General features: G+C 39.0%; 3 protein-coding genes across 13 annotated transcripts in view; 1 reads left to right on the top strand and 2 right to left on the bottom strand.

Annotated features, from left to right (window-relative positions):
• The window catches only part of acad11 (acyl-CoA dehydrogenase family, member 11), a 27,996-nt gene extending 8,670 nt beyond the window's left edge, over window positions 1-19,326 (top strand). For 4 of the 5 annotated variants that reach the window (XM_077509158.1, XM_077509157.1, XM_077509156.1 and 1 more), the window contains exons 13-20: window positions 642-740; window positions 7,892-7,961; window positions 10,203-10,288; window positions 10,829-10,900; window positions 11,281-11,435; window positions 11,505-11,621; window positions 11,995-12,104; window positions 12,170-12,804. In XM_077509158.1, the coding sequence (XP_077365284.1) occupies window positions 642-740; window positions 7,892-7,961; window positions 10,203-10,288; window positions 10,829-10,900; window positions 11,281-11,435; window positions 11,505-11,621; window positions 11,995-12,104; window positions 12,170-12,278 (818 nt within the window). In that variant the 3' untranslated portion in view covers window positions 12,279-12,804. Of the gene's footprint in view, window positions 1-641; window positions 741-7,891; window positions 7,962-10,202; window positions 10,289-10,828; window positions 10,901-11,280; window positions 11,436-11,504; window positions 11,622-11,994; window positions 12,105-12,169; window positions 12,805-15,204; window positions 15,369-15,593; window positions 15,649-16,398; window positions 16,522-16,592; window positions 16,767-18,681; window positions 18,750-18,835 lie in introns of those variants that run through there. The other variant, XR_013280918.1, reaches the window with a different exon arrangement.
• On the bottom strand, window positions 2,144-5,461 carry ackr4b (atypical chemokine receptor 4b). 2 transcript variants are annotated; one of them, XM_077509166.1, is made up of 2 exons: window positions 5,392-5,461; window positions 2,144-4,496 (listed from the first exon to the last, which is right to left on the bottom strand). In XM_077509166.1, exon 2 carries the CDS (start codon window positions 4,485-4,487, stop codon window positions 3,390-3,392), a length of 1,098 nt encoding a protein of 365 aa, XP_077365292.1. In that variant the 5' UTR covers window positions 4,488-4,496; window positions 5,392-5,461; the 3' UTR covers window positions 2,144-3,389. The 2 variants fall into 2 exon arrangements, with proteins under 2 accessions (XP_077365292.1, XP_077365293.1); XM_077509167.1 differs by having other exon boundaries at window positions 2,144-4,493; window positions 5,392-5,451.
• The window catches only part of oxsr1b (oxidative stress responsive kinase 1b), an 85,520-nt gene continuing 80,253 nt past the window's right edge, over window positions 14,060-19,326 (bottom strand). For 4 of the 6 annotated variants that reach the window (XM_077509159.1, XM_077509160.1, XM_077509164.1 and 1 more), the window contains 7 exons: window positions 19,098-19,220; window positions 16,841-16,876; window positions 16,604-16,753; window positions 16,340-16,532; window positions 15,566-15,634; window positions 15,405-15,469; window positions 14,060-15,329 (listed from right to left, as the gene is read on the bottom strand). In XM_077509159.1, the coding sequence (XP_077365285.1) occupies window positions 15,255-15,329; window positions 15,405-15,469; window positions 15,566-15,634; window positions 16,340-16,532; window positions 16,604-16,753; window positions 16,841-16,876; window positions 19,098-19,220 (711 nt within the window). In that variant the 3' untranslated portion in view covers window positions 14,060-15,254. The remainder of the gene's footprint in view (window positions 15,330-15,404; window positions 15,470-15,565; window positions 15,635-16,339; window positions 16,533-16,603; window positions 16,754-16,840; window positions 16,877-19,097; window positions 19,221-19,326) is intronic. The other 2 variants (XM_077509161.1, XM_077509162.1) reach the window with 1 other exon arrangement.

Raw genomic sequence — 19,326 nt, 5'->3', positions numbered from 1 at the left:
ATTCGCTGTTGTTACTGGTAAGTTTCTGATGTTATTAGAAAATGTACTATATGACAGGGGTATGTCATGACCTCCCTTTACTATCCTTAAAATAGAATAAAAGTAAGTTGTCCATAAAGATTTCCTTAATTGTGCTTAAAAAAATATATACCGGTACTTGAATTAAAGGTTGAAAAATGTTCAAAATGATGCTCAAACCTTAAATCTGCCAGGTTTTACAAACACCTTACAAACCTAACAGCATAATTTAAAAAAAAAAAAAGTGCCTTTTTCTTAGAAAAATTAGTCTGCAATCATGATAAAAAAAAAATATTTTGCACTGAGTTTGTGTATCCCTCGTGCTCATATTTAGTGAAAGAGAGGTCTCGTAATTTATTAAAATGGCATTAAAAAAAAAAAAGTTTTAGTCTTAAATTTGGCTTCCCTAAACTTTTTTTTTCACGAGAAATGCTTTTACATACTATTTCTCATTTACTTTATAACCGTCAAAATGGCTGCTGCTGCAAAAAAAGGGTCAATATGGCAATAAAGTAACATTTTGTTTTGGTGAAATACAACAAACTCCTCACAATCAGGCTAATCCTAATTCTTCCCTAACTAATTTTACTGTGTGAGACTCAAACCGAGTTGTGCTTCCTCAGAACCCGACGTGGCATCCAGCGACGCGACCAACATGGCTTGCAGTCTCCTCCGAGACGAAGACCAATTTGTCATCAACGGAAAGAAGTGGTGGAGCAGCGGTGAGTCCAAACTTTTATATTCCAAACTTTGATATTGTTCATATGAGTCATTGAACGTGACAGCGCACATGACGCGAGTCCTGGATGTGTTTATTTCCCGGGCTGATGACATGCTCGCTCACTTGAGCAGTGCTATGCTTTGGCTTGGCTGAATAAACATACTTTGTTTATTAGACGTGTTTGAATTGGATTTAGCAGAGTGCTCTTCAAACATAAAGATATTTATGGGTCTGGCGTGGGCCTCTGGTGTGTCTGTGGATGGCTTTCCTGCACTCTTGTTCCGACAAGATTTTTGCTTTTTTGAGCAACTTGGAAAAATTGACATTTTGCGACAGTCGCAGGCTGGTTGAAGTGGCAAAACAGCAACCTCGTGGGGGTGGGGGGGGGACAAATCTTTTTTCACATCCCGCTGGTTCTGGTTGGCTTCCAGCTGGCGAGGTCGTTTTTTAGATTAGAGAACACCCAAAGCTCATATTAGTCTTGGAGATCGTGATCGTCCCAATTACTCTGCGCTGATCGACTCCCCAGATGTGATCCGAGATCTTGTTTGTTTGTTTGTTTGTTCGTTTGCCTTGGCGCATCCTCCGCCCATGTTTGACTGAGAGGGGGTTAATCGTTCTTAGGTCTGCTGTCCAGCAAATTTCTCTCACTTGGGAAGGAATGTGAACATTTTAAACAGTTTTCTGATGTAATGCTTTTAAAACAGTAATAGGGGAAATATGGCCTTGTTAGTCTTTGATGTGTCGCCGTTCATCATGTATAATAATAAACATTAGCTCAATTACACTATTATATTGTGTACTTATTTATTTCTTTTATTTCATCTTTATTGTGAAGGACTTGATAACTGACGGGAAAAAGGTTCCCCGCCCCTGTTCTACAGGGACTCATAACATCTCCGTCTTGCTGCAATCTCACCAAAGCAAAAGTAGACATTGTTGACAATGAGCGAGTGTCGCCTCAAGGGTGTTTCCCCGAATGTGTCCTCTCCCGTGTTATGGATTGCGTTTCTAGAATGACATCCCTTATTATGACGCGGCAGCTTTTTTTTCCATTGTCTCCCTGTAAACAGCACGCAGGACACGGTGATCCCTTCCAAATGGTTGCGGTGTACCCTTTCAGTTTAGCCAGTGCTGTGGAAAGAGGATGACTAACAGGTACTGAGGATGGAAAGAATGAAAAACGGCCAGATCCCATTAGGCATGGGAAGACTCTGGCTCGCTTTTATGTACTTTTGAATGAATCGTCATTGAAAAATGCGCATTTTCCAGCCTAACTGGTCAACAACTGTTTAGTCTGATGATCCTAGTCCACACCCAAAACCTTTAAAACAAATTAAAACGACATGGAAAAGCAATGCAAATTCTTGTCTTATTTACCAAAAGGAGAACTTGTGGTACAAGTCAGTGAACAAATTAGTCCTTTTAATTCAATCAACATAACATATAATTAAAACAAAATGCATTTGTTAACCTGCTGTGCCATGTAAAATGTATAAAAATGCTCATGTAAATGTTCAACATGAGACACCATCAATCTCCATTCCATTTGAAGTCCTTCAAAATAAAAATCAACCTTGCTGCCATTCTACTTGTAGTCCCAAGCTGATAGTCACACTGTACTAGACGCAACTTAATTGTCAGACGTGATTCGATCAATCAAATCACTAAAAGCGGTTAAACGTACCAGCATTATGAATAACTTAAGGTTCTCGAGTGGTTGTGGTTCTGGAAGTTTCTCTGTTGGCAACACGGCCCGTAAGTGAGCGACACATACTGTCCATAAGGACAAATTTGGACAATTTACAAGCCCCAATTATCTGATATGATAATAATCCATCTGAATGATTATCCTGAGGTGTGATTTGTTAAGAGTGATTTTTATTTTTTCTCTCTCCTTGCTCTGTCATAGGATGATTGGTGGCGATAATTGTAAATGTTAATTTCTGCTTACAAATCCTTGTGTGGTAATAACACATTCTTTATGGCGTAAAAGAAAAACCGTTGTTGTTGTTGTTGTTGTTTATATAACGTGTCACTCGCCACAAAAAAAAAAAAAAAAAAAAGACAGTCTAGCTTCTATTTCTTCTTCTCTTTCTCTTTGTTTTCCAAAGAGTGAATGCACTGTGGCATGGTACTGCCTCCCATACGTCAGTCTTGGTACTACAACAGCTACTGTTTTGAGTGAGGTGCTCTGTGCTGAGTTGATCATAGTGAGCAAACCACACGCTGTAAACTCACAATTTTTTTTTTTTTTTTTTTTAACTGCTTGTGTGGAATCTCTCATACTCAAAATCGGTTAAAATTTGAAAAATCTGTATATGTACAGTGAACAGCCGTCCGTATTTGTGTGCTCGTTCTGTAACGCCCTGCAGCACCAAAGCCCTGGCTAATATGAAAGTAGTGATTGCGTAAATGATATACAGTATATCATTTCGACTGAGGAACTGAATTCTAAACTTTTTTGAGCGGGCGTGATTTACAATTTTTCACAGAAGGGCTTGGTCCATATCCCCTGCAATACTGTCCTGACTACTTGGTCTTACTTTAGCATGCTTCTCCTGCTATCTAGGACCAAAATAGTATTTATCCTAACTCAGGACTTAAAAGCTAAACCGTTGCCGATTAGCGACTAGCTGTCGTCGTCCATCTAAATGCTGAAGGTGCTGGTATCCGGTTCGTCAGACTCAGACTGCGACTGGTTCTGATTGCACGTGTTTAGTGCGATCTCCACCGCCGGCTCGCCGTTCTCCGGCCCGGGATGTCTCCCGAACTGCTGTCCGAGACGCTTGGCGGTTTTCAGCACGTGACCCTTGAAGGAGGACCCGATGAAGGCGTAGAGGAGCGGGTTGATGCAGGCGTGGGTCAGCGCCAGGCTCTCGGTCACCTGCATGGCGCGGTCCAGCCGCTTGCTGACCTCGCAGTTGGTCACCAGCATGTAGATGATGTCCAGCGCTCGGCAAAGCTTCACCACGTTGTAGGGGAGCTGTGTTAGCAAGAAGACGGCAACCACCGCTAACAGGACGCGCAGGGCCCGCCACTTTTTTTCCTTGCGCACGCCGGGTGCTTGGCCCAGGGCTCGGCCGACCCAGCAGTAACACACCACCATCACCAGGAAAGGCAGCACAAAGCGAAGGGTGACTTCCAGCAGCTCCAGGGTGGCCTTGGCGGGGCGGCCCATGCTGGGCGGGTACACGGAGGTGCAGTACATCCGGTAGTGGGAATGCTTGACCGTGGAGAAGACGAGTTCAGGCAGCCCCAGGAAGACGGCCACCGCCCACAAGACCACGCACACCAGCACCCACTGCCTCCTCGCCCGGGCGCCCCTCCCCGTCCTGTGAGCCACCGCCCGGTAGCGGTCCACGCTGATGCACGCCAGCAGCAGCATGCCGCAGCTGAAGTTGGCGCTGTAGAGGAAGGAGGTGAGCTTGCAGGCGGCCGCGCCCAACCGCCAGCCGTGCACCGCGTCGGCCGCCCAGAAGGGCAACGTGACGAGCAGCAGCAGGTCGGACGCGGCCAGGTTGAGGATGCAGACGTCGGTCAGCGTGCGCAGACGCGAGCGCGAGGCGTACACCGCCACCACCAGGGCGTTGCCCGCCAGGCCCACCACCAGAGCCAGCGAGTAGATGACCGGGAGGAATACGCCGGCGAAGGAGCGCACCGCCTCCTTGTCGCACACCGAGTGGTCGTAGCTGTAGTCGTAGCTGTCATTGTGGCTGAGTTCCTCTTCGTAATAGAAATCCTCCATCTTTTTCTGCTGGAGGGACGAAGAAGAAGAATTGAACAGGGAGGGGTTCGGTGGAATCTCTCCTGCATGGCTTCCCTAATGGTTTAATCCTCACGAACTAGCATGGCAAGTGAACACATCATTGCGCATCTGCTTGCCGTTTTTAAACTTTGAACTCTCTTCTCTTAACAATCATGACCAGTATTTAGCCCACCGGGAAATTTCTCAGAATCTTGTCGAAACGTAGAACCGACCGTAAAACACCATGTTCCAACAAGGACAGTGATGTAGTGTTTTAGAGTCCAAGTTTGTTATGCAATGGACAAAGCAGATGGAACATTCCGAAACATATCAAGTGTTTTCCCTGCTGCCACCAGCCACATATTCAACGCTGGAAGAAGTGATGGCCTTCATTATTTGTGTAAATATAAGCGAGACTGCTCGGAAACATGACCTGAAGATGACTGATTTCAGATGATTTGGTTCATGGAATGCATAACAAAATATTGAAATTGCTACAATATTAGGTACACAATCGAATGGGATAATATAATTGTTGTGGTTGCATGTTATAAAATTTTTCCTTGCCCCATTTTGCAATAAATAATGCTGTAATAATAAAATCGCCACATGAAATGACACTGATTTTTAATTAACATCTCTAGTTGAGTATTAAAATAAATAAACTGTAAGACAATAAACAAATTTGGCACTTCAGGTACCAGTAATCGTTATCACCATTTGGTTGTAAAGTCTACTCAAGTGGGACCTTGACTTCTCATTAAACTCTGAAGGGGAAAACAATTTTGTTTACGAAGCATAACAGGAAATTATAGAATACATTCAATCATCAGCAAAACATTAACATTCAGTCTAACTACAGGGAGAACTTTTTTTTTATTTTATTTGATTTTTTAATTCTTACCTTGTTCTTGTTTTTTGTCTGTTGCCGGGAATGAAATGTGCAGCGTTTGCACACACACGTCGACGCTTGTGTGTCTGTGGAGCCAAGTTGCCGGAGAAAAAAAAAAAAAAAACGCTCTGCAGCCCCTCCCTCAACTACCGGAGAACGCCCAGCCATTCACCGCATGTGTGCGTGTGACTAAATGTGGGCTCTCGTGCAGTAAAGTCTCTTTCAGCTTCCTGAGAAGTTTTTTGTTTACGTCCGCAAGCCAACACGCAAACAACCAACACCTTACTACTTACTAGTTCTGAGGTGAAGAAATGCAACACTTGGTTGTAGGATAAAGCTTTCTCATAATATTACCACTTTATTCTTGTAATAGTAAAACTTTGTAATGTCAATTTTTTTTATTGCATCACCTGATAAAAGCTACAACTTTTTTCTCAATATTATGACTTTATCATAAAAATGCAATTGCAATTTTATCTTGTAGTCCTTGTAAATTTTGGGGGGAAAAAAATGTTCCGGACTTGAAACTTCTGACTTTTTACATATATAACTGAAACTTTTCTAGAAAAATTGTAAATTTTTTACTCTACTACTTTGGCTTGATTCTCGTGATTTTATTTTATTTTTTTAATTTTTTATCTTATTTCAATGTCTCGATGTAATATTGTATATTCTTGTAAAATTTTCAAGCTCTTTTCTCTTTTGCCTTTCTTTGTAAATTGCCACATTTTCATGTATTCAACTTTTTCTGTCAATATTACTACTGCATTCTTTAAAAAGTCCAGCTGTTTTTTTTTGTTTTTGTTTTAAAATTCAGACCTTTCTCCGAAATATATACAGTGATGCTTTAAAGTAATGAGCACAATTGTAATTGTACAAAAACTAAACATCGCTTAATGATACACAAATGCTATGAATGGTCAGCAAGAGTCACATTGCACATCTCTGCTCACGTCAATGTCAAACTGAAAATATTTAAAAAAATAAATAAAAAATTGGCGCAGTATTTTGGATTTTATGAGCAATTTTTAGCATCCATAAGCTCATAAGTTTAAACATAACTGTAACTTCACAGATTTTTTCCTCTTTTTTAATTATTTTTTTATTTTTTATTTTTTTTTCATTTTCTTGTATGGATGTGACTTTATTCTCAGAAAAATACAGCTTTTTTCCTTGTAATAGTATTACTTCATTCTTCTAAAAGTAAAACTTTTTCATGCATTTTTTGGGGGGGGGGTCAGGTAAATTGTGACCTTAGAAAATGGATGGATAAACACAAAATTATATTTTTCTCATAACGGTATGGTTTTTTTTTTTTTGTTTTTGTTTTTTTTACAGTCTTAATATTTTTGCTCATATTGTCTTCATTGTTATGAAACAAATCCATAAATTATAATTTCTACTTATTACAGGAAGGTTAAACTATTTTCATTGCTTTTGTTTTCAATGTGACGCTAATACATATTGGTAGAAAAGGTCACCAATATGCAGCTTTATCCAAGCTAAGCTAAAACTTCAGTTTTACCCGATCTGAATGTCAACTTTAACAAAGTGTTATAAAGTTTGAACTGTGCAACATTCCTGGCCTGCGATGGACAAAGAGGCTAAGTTTAGCAACAACAAAAAAACGAAAAAAAAAACAAAAAGGGAAAATGTCTGACAGGTGGAGGGTGTAAATAAAAATAGAGGTTGAGAAGGTTGTCGTTACATTCCAGCGCAGATGGAAAACACGTTTGGACCTGACGGCTTCTGTCATTCTGTCTTGTGTAACGGGGGAAGCCGGCATGCCTCAGACTTTCCTCACTTGCAGCCGTTCGATGTGAAATTTGAAAAAACGATGCCATTAATACCATTTTTAGAGTAAAAATGGAAGAAAAAGAGCACTCTTCCACGTTTATGCTAAAAGGAAGAATAAAGATTTAACTGATAGCTAAACTGTTGCCGGGATTATTTGCAGTCGGTTAACAAAGTTTGGTCATCCGTGTTTACATTAAAGTATTGGTGTTTGTAGTAACAAGTCAGAGTACGAGTACAGACAGACGTACAGTATTGCTTTGGTGCATGTCCAGTTGTGTATGAAAGAGTGAAGATGTTGCATTGTGCTGCTGTCTGGTGTCCATATGTCCCGCTTCCGCAGGGGCTCATTGGATGGAAATCAAAACAGGAAGGCTGGCTTTTTGGTGGCCGCAACTTTGCAGATGACTTTGGAGGCCGCGTGAGACCAAGTAGCCACAAGTGTACATAAAAGTGGACCTCCAACTGGGCGAGGGGAGGCTGAGTTTAGAATGACCCCTTCAAACTTGTAATGATCTCGTTTTCCCACCCTTGGCGAACATTTCAGGAAATATAAATCAGCGTGTGGTCGGTCATCAATCCGTCACTGCCCTGGCTGTACTTCTCAGCTGGGGCGACATTTCCGAGCACTCACTAATACACACAAAAGGGTCACACAACGGTCAGGCAGTCGTTCCCAAAGTTGACAAAGTGTTTGTGTCTGTGTTGGTCCTCACAGGTGCGGGACATCCTCAATGCAAAGTGGCCATCGTGATGTGCAGGAGTGCCTCCGAGGATGCCAGTAGCAGGTCAGTGGATGCTTTGTCACCTCCTTGTACTACAAGAGCGTTGGAATTTTGAAAATGTACATTTCTGGCCACTGTCAAGCTATACCAACACAGTATACCGCGAACCATAACTGGTTTTCAATTGATTATTTTTATCTCATTCAAATACAATTAGAATCTGGCTTTCTCCAAATATTACAAATGTATTCTCATACAAACATAGATTATTATTTTTTTTTGGGTGGAACATTTGACTTTATTATTCTTGATTTTTTTTTTTTTTTAACTCATTTAAGAACTTACATTATCTCTGTAACCTCCTGACTACCAGCTATTCAAATTTGTCCTCTGTTGTGGACCTTTTTAAACCTGAGTATCTCCCACCCAGTGCATACGATTGAATTAACTCCTCCTGTGCTCTATAGAGGACATTCAGAGCTTTCCAATGATACCAAATGTGTAGGGGTGGGGCTTTGCTACCTTTGATTGCATCATAAAAGAAAATGGCTTCCCTCAGTGCAAGCACTTTTTAGGGAAGAGGAACAGTAAGTGTATAACACTTTTTATTGAACAAATTTAGGCTTTAAGTGTTGTTAGCATGTTTTCTATAAGACACATTCATGTATTGTTTGAATTATTTTAACTGTATTTGAGCCTAGCATTTTAAGTTTTAAGAAATGTCCTCTGTAGTGGACACATCATAGCTTAAAATTATAGGTGTCAAAATTATCGCGTTATCTCGCCAACTTAAAGTGCCTTTAACAGCACAAAAATTTTTTAACGCTCGATTAACGACCGCTTCCTTATATGGAAAGCCTCTAAAAGAATTTCAGTCGCGAAGCAGCAGAAACGTTCACATGAAAATTACCCAATAGAAATGCGGGTTTAGGACAAACTCACCAACAGAAATGAAGACAAGCCCTGATCTGTAAATTGAGAAGTCGTTTGATTGTTTAAATCCTGTATTTAAAAAGTGTCTTTTCCAGAGTGAAATGGAAGACAGCGCCTTTAATATGAAAAGTACTGGTTTCTGGTTTGCATGCACTAAAGAAGCATCATTTTACAATGAGCATGCTATTGAACTTAACAAAATAAAAGCATTCAGCGTTCCACAAAGGAATACACTAACACAATTTCGCAGTAATAAATTAAATAATGTTTTTTTTTTTTTTTTTTTTTTTTTTTACTGTTCAGTACATATTTTAAATGTTATTTTTGTATTCAATTGTAATGTATCACTGACTAAAAAATAAAACCCTATTTAAATTAGGAGAAAAAATGTAAATTTGATTGAAAATGTAGATATAAATTGAGGTATAAAATGTGCGATTAATCGTCAGTCAATTATTGAAGTCATGCGATTTAATTACGATTAAAAATTTTAATCGACTGACACGATACTTAAAATTAACTTTTTTTTTTTATTTTTTTTATTTCTTTTGCAGTATTCCAGTTACTTCACAAAGATTGATGTATATCAAAATAAACATGATTGGACAATTTTTTTTCCTGGTAGTCAGGAGGATAAGTGAATACGTAATGTAAAAAAAAAAAAAAAAATCAGGTAATCATCCCTCAAACATAAATTGGGTTCAAAAGAGACACCCAACAAATTGGGTCAAATAAATAGCTCAAAATGGTCAAATGAATTTCCCACAAAACAACCCAATAGTTTCATACAAGCCAACCCCATTTTCACAACACAACTTAATTTCTTGTTTTGTGGGTTATTCATTTAACACAATTTTTTGGATTGCATTGCATAAATAACCCAAAATGTTTTTGGGGTCCCTTTTTGACCCAACTGTTTCTAGTGTGTACAATTTTATTCCTTTAAAATTGCGACTTAATTTCTTTTTTTAAGACAAACAAACATAATTTTTCCTCATTATGACTTTATTCTCAACATTTTGAATCAAACAAATTATTTGACTACTGGTCCAATATATATTTTACCAATTAGTACAAGAAATGCATGAGAAAATCCAGAACCTGGCGATGAGCTAAATTCTAATCAGTTTTTTGTTTCTTGTTATTATTCTGTTGTTTTCCTGTTCCACTTACTGTTAAATTTGTGATTGAGAGTGTGGACTTTGTCCTTCTGTCGCGACATAAAGAAGTCATTATGGTGTTTATTTGGTGTTCCGTGTTGTTAACCGAGCAAGCCACACCCAGGAAATACAGCACAGCGTGTACTCGTTCAGTTCAACAACAACAACAACAAATCACAAATATGCAAAACGTATTTTCGGGCGTTTGCAGGCACGCCAGACACAGTATGATCCTGGTGCCGATGGATACGGCGGGTGTGAAGTTGATCAGGCCTCTCACCGTGTTTGGACAAGACGGTATGAACGCCACATCATTAGTGACACCTGTGCTGTGATGCACCTCACATTGATGGTGGGAAAAGTTTTGTGATGATTTATCGTAGTCTCATTTTTTTTTATATATATATCACATAAAAGGCGGCATATTAACAGGGGTGTGTAGATTTTTTATCCAGTGTATAAAGTACAAATTCTACTTTAGCTATAAATATAAAAAGGGAAAAAAATGTAATGTGTAATGATTTTATCTTCAAACATTATTTTTTCATCACTGGCTGTTAATATAGGTCAAACTAACGAAGTAAAAACGAGTTACATTTTATTAGGCATTACATATATGTACAGTATTAGCATCAAATGCCCCATAAATAGGAAAACATCAGAATTTGGATCGATAATATTTTTGCTCAACTCCAAAAGTATTGGTAACATTTTAAAATACTTGCAGAATGTCCAAAAACGATAAACATTTGATCAATTTAGCACTTATTGTATTAGATGGTGTCCCTAATGATATGTCCACTGTGGGCTTTTGGCTAACTTGATGTCTTTTCCCAGACGCCATCCATGGGGGCCATTTTGAGGTGCACTTTGAAAACGTGCGCGTACCCGTCGGCAACATCATTCTTGGTAGGTGGCAGCAGGTGTGGTTTTTAAAAAAAAAAATAACTATCCAGCCCTTCTTTTTTTCCTAAAATTCCTTTAATAAATGTAATGTTTTTTGGTTTTGGTTTTGTTTTTTTAAATAATTATCCAGCCCTTCTTTTTTCCTAAAATTCCTTTAATGTAATGTTTTTTTTTAAATAATTATCCAGCCCTTTTTTTCCCTAAAATTCCTTTAATAAATGTGATGGGTTTTTTTTTTTTTGTTTGTTTGTTTTTTTGCATTCATTTACCGGTAATATTATTATTTTACATTTACATTTTCACATGTGGTTTTGTGTTTGAGTATTTTTTGCAACAATATCGGCTATTTTTCTCGTGTGCAAACGTTATCTTGTTGTTGTCAGGCGAAGGCCGAGGCTTTGAGATCGCTCAGGGTCGTCTGGGTCCGGGCCGCCTGCATCACTGCATGCGCGCCGTGGGCCTAGCCGAGCTGGCGCTGGAGCTGCTCTGCCAGCGCGCCGCCTCCAGGCGAGCCTTTGGCAAGAAGCTCTACCAACATGTAGGCAAACGCTCTCTTAAAAGCCGCTGTCGACACCTAGTGGACAACTCATGACTGACGTGTGTGTAGGAGGTGGTCGCTCACTGGATCGCAGAGTGCCGAATCATGATTGAGCAAACTCGCCTGCTCACACTCAGTGCCGCGCACGCGCTCGATACGCTCGGCAGCCGCGCCGCTCGCAAACAGGTGACATTCACAACAAAACTTCTCCAAATGTGCTCTTTGTTTTGCTTTTTCTTTGGCTTTTTGTGTAAGATGCTGCCACAGAAAAGTGAAATGGGGAAACAATCTAGTACTACAAATTCTTTATCTTTTTAGAAAATGTACTACTGTATTTTTTAATGTAGTTGCAAACATTTCCCACAAAAGCTGTAATTAAAATGATTTTTTTAAGAATTATTTTTGTTTTATTTACTTTAAACATATTTGTTTATTTATGTTTGCTACTAGCCCACCTTTTATTTCCCTTTCCAAACAAGTCAGTCAGGTGTATTTAGTGATTTTGATGGCGGTGTGTTCTAGTTTTTTAAAGTGTTTTTTACGTGCTTCATCTGTGCAGATTGCGCTGATCAAAGTGGCAGCGGGCAGGATGGCGTGCAAAGTGGTGGACTGTGCCATCCAAGTGTTCGGCGGTGCCGGCGTCTCTGGAGATTTCCCTCTGGCACAGATGTGAGTGTTGACTTGTCATCACACAGAGGAGGGAAAAAAAATATATATATTTTTTTAAATTTCAGGTATTCCTACGCAAGAACTCTGCGTCTCGCTGACGGGCCAGACGAGGTGCACTTGTCTACCATTGCCCGTCTGGAGCTGAGAGATCAACTCGCTAAAGCCAAACTGTGACGTAATCATCATCATCATCATCACGTGACTTCAAAACAAGCTACGCAAGCACGAGAGGTCTGTCGCTGTTTTCTTTCCTGTCACATTTGGTGGTACCATGCCGTAAAAACCATAAGACGGGAATTAGAACTTAATAGAACGAGGGAACATAGTGGCACAGTTGGTGAATTGATACCAGATTGTGTAATGATATCTCACATTTTCAGTTTTGTTTAATATCAAACTAACTATAGATTATGTACTGATTTTGTACTTTGTTTATACAACTTTATATTGTTGTCATTCTTCAATGACGATGCCTTGGGGCTAAATCATTTGTTTGATCAATTGAGATGGATCTGATTGATTGACATCATAAAGCCAAGCTACAAACCAATCAGTTTGATTGACATGTGCAATATGAGGTTTCAAATTGATATATATATATAATGCATTTTTCACTGTTCGCCAAAAATTTTGACTGCCTCACAAATGGGGCAAGGAGAAACTGTATAGTCGTAAATAAATACATGTAAATAAATACAAACGAGTCTGAGCCAATGTCATGTTTTATGAAAGTGTTTTCCAAAGCACGTCTTTTTTGCCACATGCACATTTTTACAGCACTCGGGCATCTTCGGAGGAGTTTTTTTTTATTTTTTATTTTTTTTATATTTTTTTTTATTTATTTTTTTTTTTTTTTCTCCTTCATTTTTGTGATATGCGAGAGGCTCACACCTGGAAATGGGGACTGTTGACCACCTTAAACTGTTATCAAGGTAAGAGAACGTCTTTACATGATAAAAAAAAATAACTTAGATTTTAAAATAAGGACTACTCAGAGAATGATGCAATAAAACATTCTAACTTTAATACTTATTGCAAAACAGTACAATTATAAATTATAACAGAGTGCTGAACATCTTTTGTGTGATTTCCCCCCCCCCCCCCCCCCTACAAAATAGCGACAAGCCATTTCCTTCCACGAGCAAGCAAAACAAGCTCAGGCTGACATTCGCATTCTTTATTGATGAAAACGACTCAAGAGAAACATGCTTTGAATTCCTCAACCAAAATCGAGCAAACCAAAATGTGGATGGTGGTGATTATTATGACTATAATTCAACCAAAATGTTATTGCCTAAACAATAATTGTTTACCTGACCAGATACAGCAACCCTTTCCTTGTAAGAAAATGCACACTCGCGTTAACACAAACTCACATTAATGTTGTCCACCACATATTGCAACTTGGAAATTTGGCACTCTGCCGTAACGAGAAGAAAGGTGACTGATCATTTTCATATATAAGGCGAGCATAAAGCGCTGATTGACTCACGATTCCACCCACTGCACATTCCCAATGAAAATACTTCATAAACAGCCACCACTAACACCATCATATCGAGAACACGTCAGTGGGAGATGTTTGAGGTGGTAAAAATGAGCAGTTTTTTTTTTCCCCCATTTATTAATTTATTTTTATTTTTTTTTAAAAAGGCAGGAAATTCCTAAAGCGCTATTAGACTTAAATGGGTGACCCATCAGAACCTGCAATCTTGGCTGCCTTCAAATCCCCACCAAAAATGTCGGGACAGAACAAAAAGGCCAAGTGTGAAACATCCCAGTAAAAAAAAAAAAAAAAATATATATATATATATATATATATATATATATATATATATATATATATATATATATATATATATATCCTAACATTATTTACATACTACAAGTTAAATCAAGTACTTGCATTACTCTACGTAGACAAAAAAAAAAAAAAAAAAAAAAAAAAAAAGCACTTAGGGGTATTTTTTTTTCTTATTAAGAATGACTGGGAAAAAAACCTTAGCTGGCTAAAAAAAAAAAAAAAAAAGTTTTAAAATGTGTGGTTTCAGTTGTGACACTTTACTTTGCGCTCATTTTTGTCATTTTCTATGTCCGATTGGAAACTTCGGTTATCACTCAACTTTTACTTTATTTATGAAGTTATTGTAAGGTGCACAAATTACATTTATCTTGAATCGATGCTAGATTTTCTGCAATGTCAATTTAATTGCCGATAAACAGCATACGTTGATCTTTACGCATCCTTTATTCCAATAAACAGCATCACCATTAATCATACCACCACAAATATTAAATGTTATTTATCTTGATTTAAACATACGCTACATTTATTTCTGATAAGCATAACATAAGGCCACAAAAATGGTTGCATATGTTGACTGTATCGTGCCAATTTGTAGCATTTTTGCGCTCAGTTTTTTTTATTTATTTATTTTATTTTTTATTTTCGATAAACATCACCTTTATCATTAGACCGAGAATATTAAAGCATATTTACGTTAATGCTTGAATTTTAGGTGACACAAAAAAAAAAAAAAAGTCTTGCACAACTGGTTATGGGTTCCTAGTTCCAGAATTGGGAATCTGCACACATGAACATCCTGTACTGTTCCATCAAACGTAAATACGTGACAAAAAAAAAGAAGTTCTGAGCAGTTTTGGTGTCTTCCATGTAAGTTTTTTTTTTTTTGCAATTCTCCCGAGTAAAAAGATTGGCGTTAACTGAAAATGTATGTTGTACATAATGGCAAAAAACAAAAAGCGCATTCAGTAGTTGTGCGGAAATTAAGGCATTGTTAAACGTTGCAAGGTTGTTAATTGAGATTGTGCAAATGCATCAAATATCGGAGAAAAGCAAAAAGCGAAGACTGAACGCTGGTTGTACATCCTCAAATACACTGTAAACATTTTTTCCGGTTTTTTTTTTTTGAGTGATTCCTAAAGTGTACGTCATCATACTTCAGCCCCGCCGCCTCATTCAACAAGGAGACCTTTTCTTTGGCAGTAGTGGTTTTCTTTACAGCCGTAGAAAAAACATTGCAATAATCTCTATGTAGATTTAAATATGTTCTTCTTTTTTTTTTTTTTCTTCTTTCAGATTTTCACATCTTTGAGGCAAGTCACCGTCCCAAGGTAGTAAACGGCAGTTTAGCTGATGGTGAGCTGAGCAAAGCCGATCAATTTGACGTCATCTGGTATTTCCGATCCTTCGATTCCGGAAGCCTGCAAAAAGGATAACAGCAACTCATCAGAGGGCAATAAGTAAGTAAGATGTTATTTACATGCTGGGAAACTCACCAGTTTGAAAACGACATTTTTATCGGTTTTAGACTCGTCGACTATTTTCTGTAAATTTGCAGCAACTGTTAAAAAAAAAAAAAAAAAAAAAAGTTTTTTTTTTTTGTTTTTTTCCCCCCCACACCCATCTGGAAGAAGTAAATTAGAACATTATCACTGACCTACTACTAAATCCCTCCCATCCACCAGGCCTGCTGACACCAACTCTTGAGAGACGCCGTCTGCTGTGTCTGAACAAAAACACGTGACTATGAATTTCATTATTTTAAAATTGTGTTCCCTCATTTATCGCGGGTGTTAGCAATAATGGAAATCCGTGTTAATTAAAATAAAAAAAAATAAAATAAAAAAACGCCTTTAATTATGTATATATATTTTTTATGATTGTTTTTTTTCTTTTTTTCGTTTTTGGTATGATTTTTACTTTATTATAAATGCTTTTTCATTCATCATATGTTCTTTTTTTTTTCATTTATATTCATTTTTTCAGTGTATTTTTTCATTTGTTTTTTCACTTTTACATGATTTTTAGTTTATTATGAATGCTTTTTCATTCAGTCATTTTTTTCCGTTAAATGTTTTTTTATGTAATTGTTATACAGTACAATATACATTTTTCATTTTTATGATTTTTAGTTTTATTATGAATGCATTTTCATTCAGTCATTTTTTTTCCCATTCAAATTATTATTATTTTTTTTTTTTGTGTTATACAGCACATTATATATTTTCTATTTCCAGAATGCAATGATGTGGAGTGCCCGGAGGTCCCCGGGTCGGACGTAGGGTTCGAGATATGGCCACACAAAGACCAAAAAAAAAAAAAAACACGCTGTAAAAAATTCACGAGGCTGCGAAAGATCTACCTGCAATAAACGAGGGAACACTGTAGACAAATATTCTGAATGATAATCTAATTGACATATTTCGCTTACCTCTGCCTGGCATGAACTCGAAGCGGATATCATTTAGCTCCCTCTTTTTATTTCTGCAGAGAGTATTGTTGGTTGGTGGGACAAATTCCATGATGAGATGATAATAAACAACACAAAGATGAGCACCTGAAACGCACCTTAACCGTAATACCAAACTAATTGGAGACGTCAGGTTGCTTGAGGTGGGAGGAACCTGAGCAAAAAGAAAAACACTTTTCGCTCTCTGATTCTTTTGTTTGTTTTTCCTTTGCAGGTGTCTGTTACCGGTGTAGGAGCAGCAGTGATGGTCCCTCCATCCGTTGCGGGGTGAGGGGCGACGGGTGCGGTCGGCGGAAGGGCGGCTGCATCCTGAGGTAGTTCTGCTTCACCTGCAGCAGCAGGCGCTCCGCTCAAAGGCTCCGGCGTCGGGAACATCTGAGCACAAACGGTGAGTTCTAAAGCCGAGCGCCCTCACTTGAACGCCTCATTGGGGGGGGAACAAAAAACCCTCCGAGGACTCACCGCGGAGTTTTGCGGCGCCTCCTTCACTCTTGGCGACTGGCAAAAGACAAATACGAGACGATTAGATTGCAAAAGTCCCGACCGACATTATTTCAGAGCATGGATAGCACACAGGAAGTAAAAGGCACACAAGGAAGTACAGGTGCGTCTCGATACGTTTGAAAAATATGCCAAATGATTTGAAGCTGCTCAGTTCAAAAAGAGAAAGTGAAAGTTATTTTAATATCTTATTTGTTTAATGAGTATTTGATCATTTTGAAGATGACGAGACAATCTAAATTGAAATAGATAATTAAAATCTGACCAGTATTTTCCTGTGTTAAATGAATACCTATGACTTTTGGAGTTTAACTACTGAAATACAATTTTCTACAATATACTGATTGCAGACGCACCTGTCAAAAGGGCACACAGGAAGGTGGGAGGAGTTAATTGGCTCACACAATTAATGTCATGAAAGTCCTGCCAGGTTCCATTAAAGGAACAGTTCGGCTTTTTTGACATAAATCTATTTCATCCTCACCTCCAGTGTGTGCGATCAGCACTGACTTACCCTTGACAGCGTTCTGTGACACGAGTTCTGGTCCGGTGTTGGTCGAGAGGAAAATAGTCCAGCAAGCTGGCTGGGGTCACGGAAATAAAGCGTTTTTCTTCTAAAAACAATTTGTGTTCAAAAGAGTGATACATTTGCATCATTAAACTTCTTTTCTGAAAAAAGTCAGACGCCATTACCGCCAGCCACTACTTTTCTGTTTGTTCGCATCACTGCGCGGCGCCCCGCAGGCAGCTGATGAACGCGCACTAATCTACAAGTTGTTTGTCTTTTCGAAGGCGGAAGGCACGACTATCAGCTGTCTGCAGCGCATCGATTAGCTGTCTACAGGGCGACGCGCAGTGATACGAACGAACAGAAAAATAGGGCCCGACGGTAATGGCGTCTGACTTTTTTCAGAAAGGAGTATTGTGATGCAAATGTATCACTCTTTTGAAAACTAATAGTTTTTAGAAGAAAAACGCTTTATTTCCGTGACCCCAGCCAGCTTGCTGGACTATTTTCCTCTCGACCAACACCGGACCGGAACTCGTGTCACAGAACGCTGTCAGGGGTAAGTCAGTGCTGATCGCACACACTGGAGGTGAGGATGAAATTGAGATTCATGTCAAAAAAGCCGAACTAACCCTTTAAGTTAAGGAAAAGATGGAACGGGTCTGTAAGTCATTCCCTGCCATCGCTATACATTTACTTATTTCTTTTTAATAAAAAGTTCTTATTAATTTTTTTATCTTAAAAAGCAAGTGTAGCATAAGTCTAACTTAAACATTTTTTTTCTCTTCACACACTACAACCTCATCAAAACCAGGAGTGAAAAATACAATAATTTGCCCACTTTAAATGAATTAAATGTCGAGTATAGAATCACACTGTTAATATTTCATGGGAAAAAAAACAACAAAAAAGCAGTGTGATTTAGGAGCGACCGATGTTAGTCACACAAACACAAGCGCACATGTACTTGCACTGATGACATTTTCACAAAAAGACATCGAGTTGTCCGACATGTGGCCGAGAACAAAACAGCAACTGAAATTTCAACAATTTTGACTTTAAGGTGCAAACTGATTGCAAGTGATTTGGTGAGTTAAAAAAACAAAAAACAAAAAAAAGCTAGATATGAACAAATACAGATGGCTTCCAGGAAAGGGAACTCTCGGTCAACCATGCGGAACAAAAGTTATATTCAGAATTGATTTCATTGTTGTTGTGTGAACCTCATCATTATCAATAACTGCCAAGAGGAGCAATCGCATAATCCTGTCATTTATGTTATACATGTTTCCAGGATGTGGACTCCATGTCGAGAATACAAAAGAAGATGGCTTGTGCAGGACTACACTTAGCATGCTAAAGGTTTGAAGTTAAGGTTGCAAAGGGCTAATACGTTTTTTGTGTGGGCCGAAGTGAGCGTGCGTCTAACGAGAGTCCTTCCTTGTTAGGGGAAGGCCATGTGTATTGCGCTGGCAAGTGAACAAACAACCCTGGACGCCGGCAGCTCGAGTGGGTAGGAGAAGCGCACTTGTCGCCGGGGGGCGCCAGCAGGCTTCACCTGCTGCTCCTTCGCCGTCAAACAGAACACACATACGCACATGTGAGACGCACATGGAGATACAGTGGACGCCGCTCGCGGGCGCTTGGGACGGACAAACGAGGCAAGAGAGGACGCCGGCGGGTGGGCGGGCGCGGGCGGGCCCTGCTCACCCTCAAGGCAGCAACGGCCGCTTTGCCTTCCTCGCTCTCTTCATCCAGCTCGTCGTCACTCCACTCCCACTCGCCGTCCTCAGTCTTGTGCAAGCGCCCGCTGGAACCCGGGACACGACGTACCTGGGGCCAGCGCACAAGGAATGGAAACAATGTTTTGTATACATGCATTTTGGAAAAGAAACACTGTCTAATAAATCTTAACTTGGTGTTTTTAAGTGACAAAATA

This window comes from Festucalex cinctus, chromosome 20 (genome assembly GCF_051991245.1).
Source record: "Festucalex cinctus isolate MCC-2025b chromosome 20, RoL_Fcin_1.0, whole genome shotgun sequence".
NCBI classification, from domain to species: Eukaryota; Metazoa; Chordata; class Actinopteri; order Syngnathiformes; family Syngnathidae; genus Festucalex; species Festucalex cinctus.
Note: the sequence above shows the minus strand (reverse complement) of the source record. Positions and strands in the feature narration are given on the sequence as shown.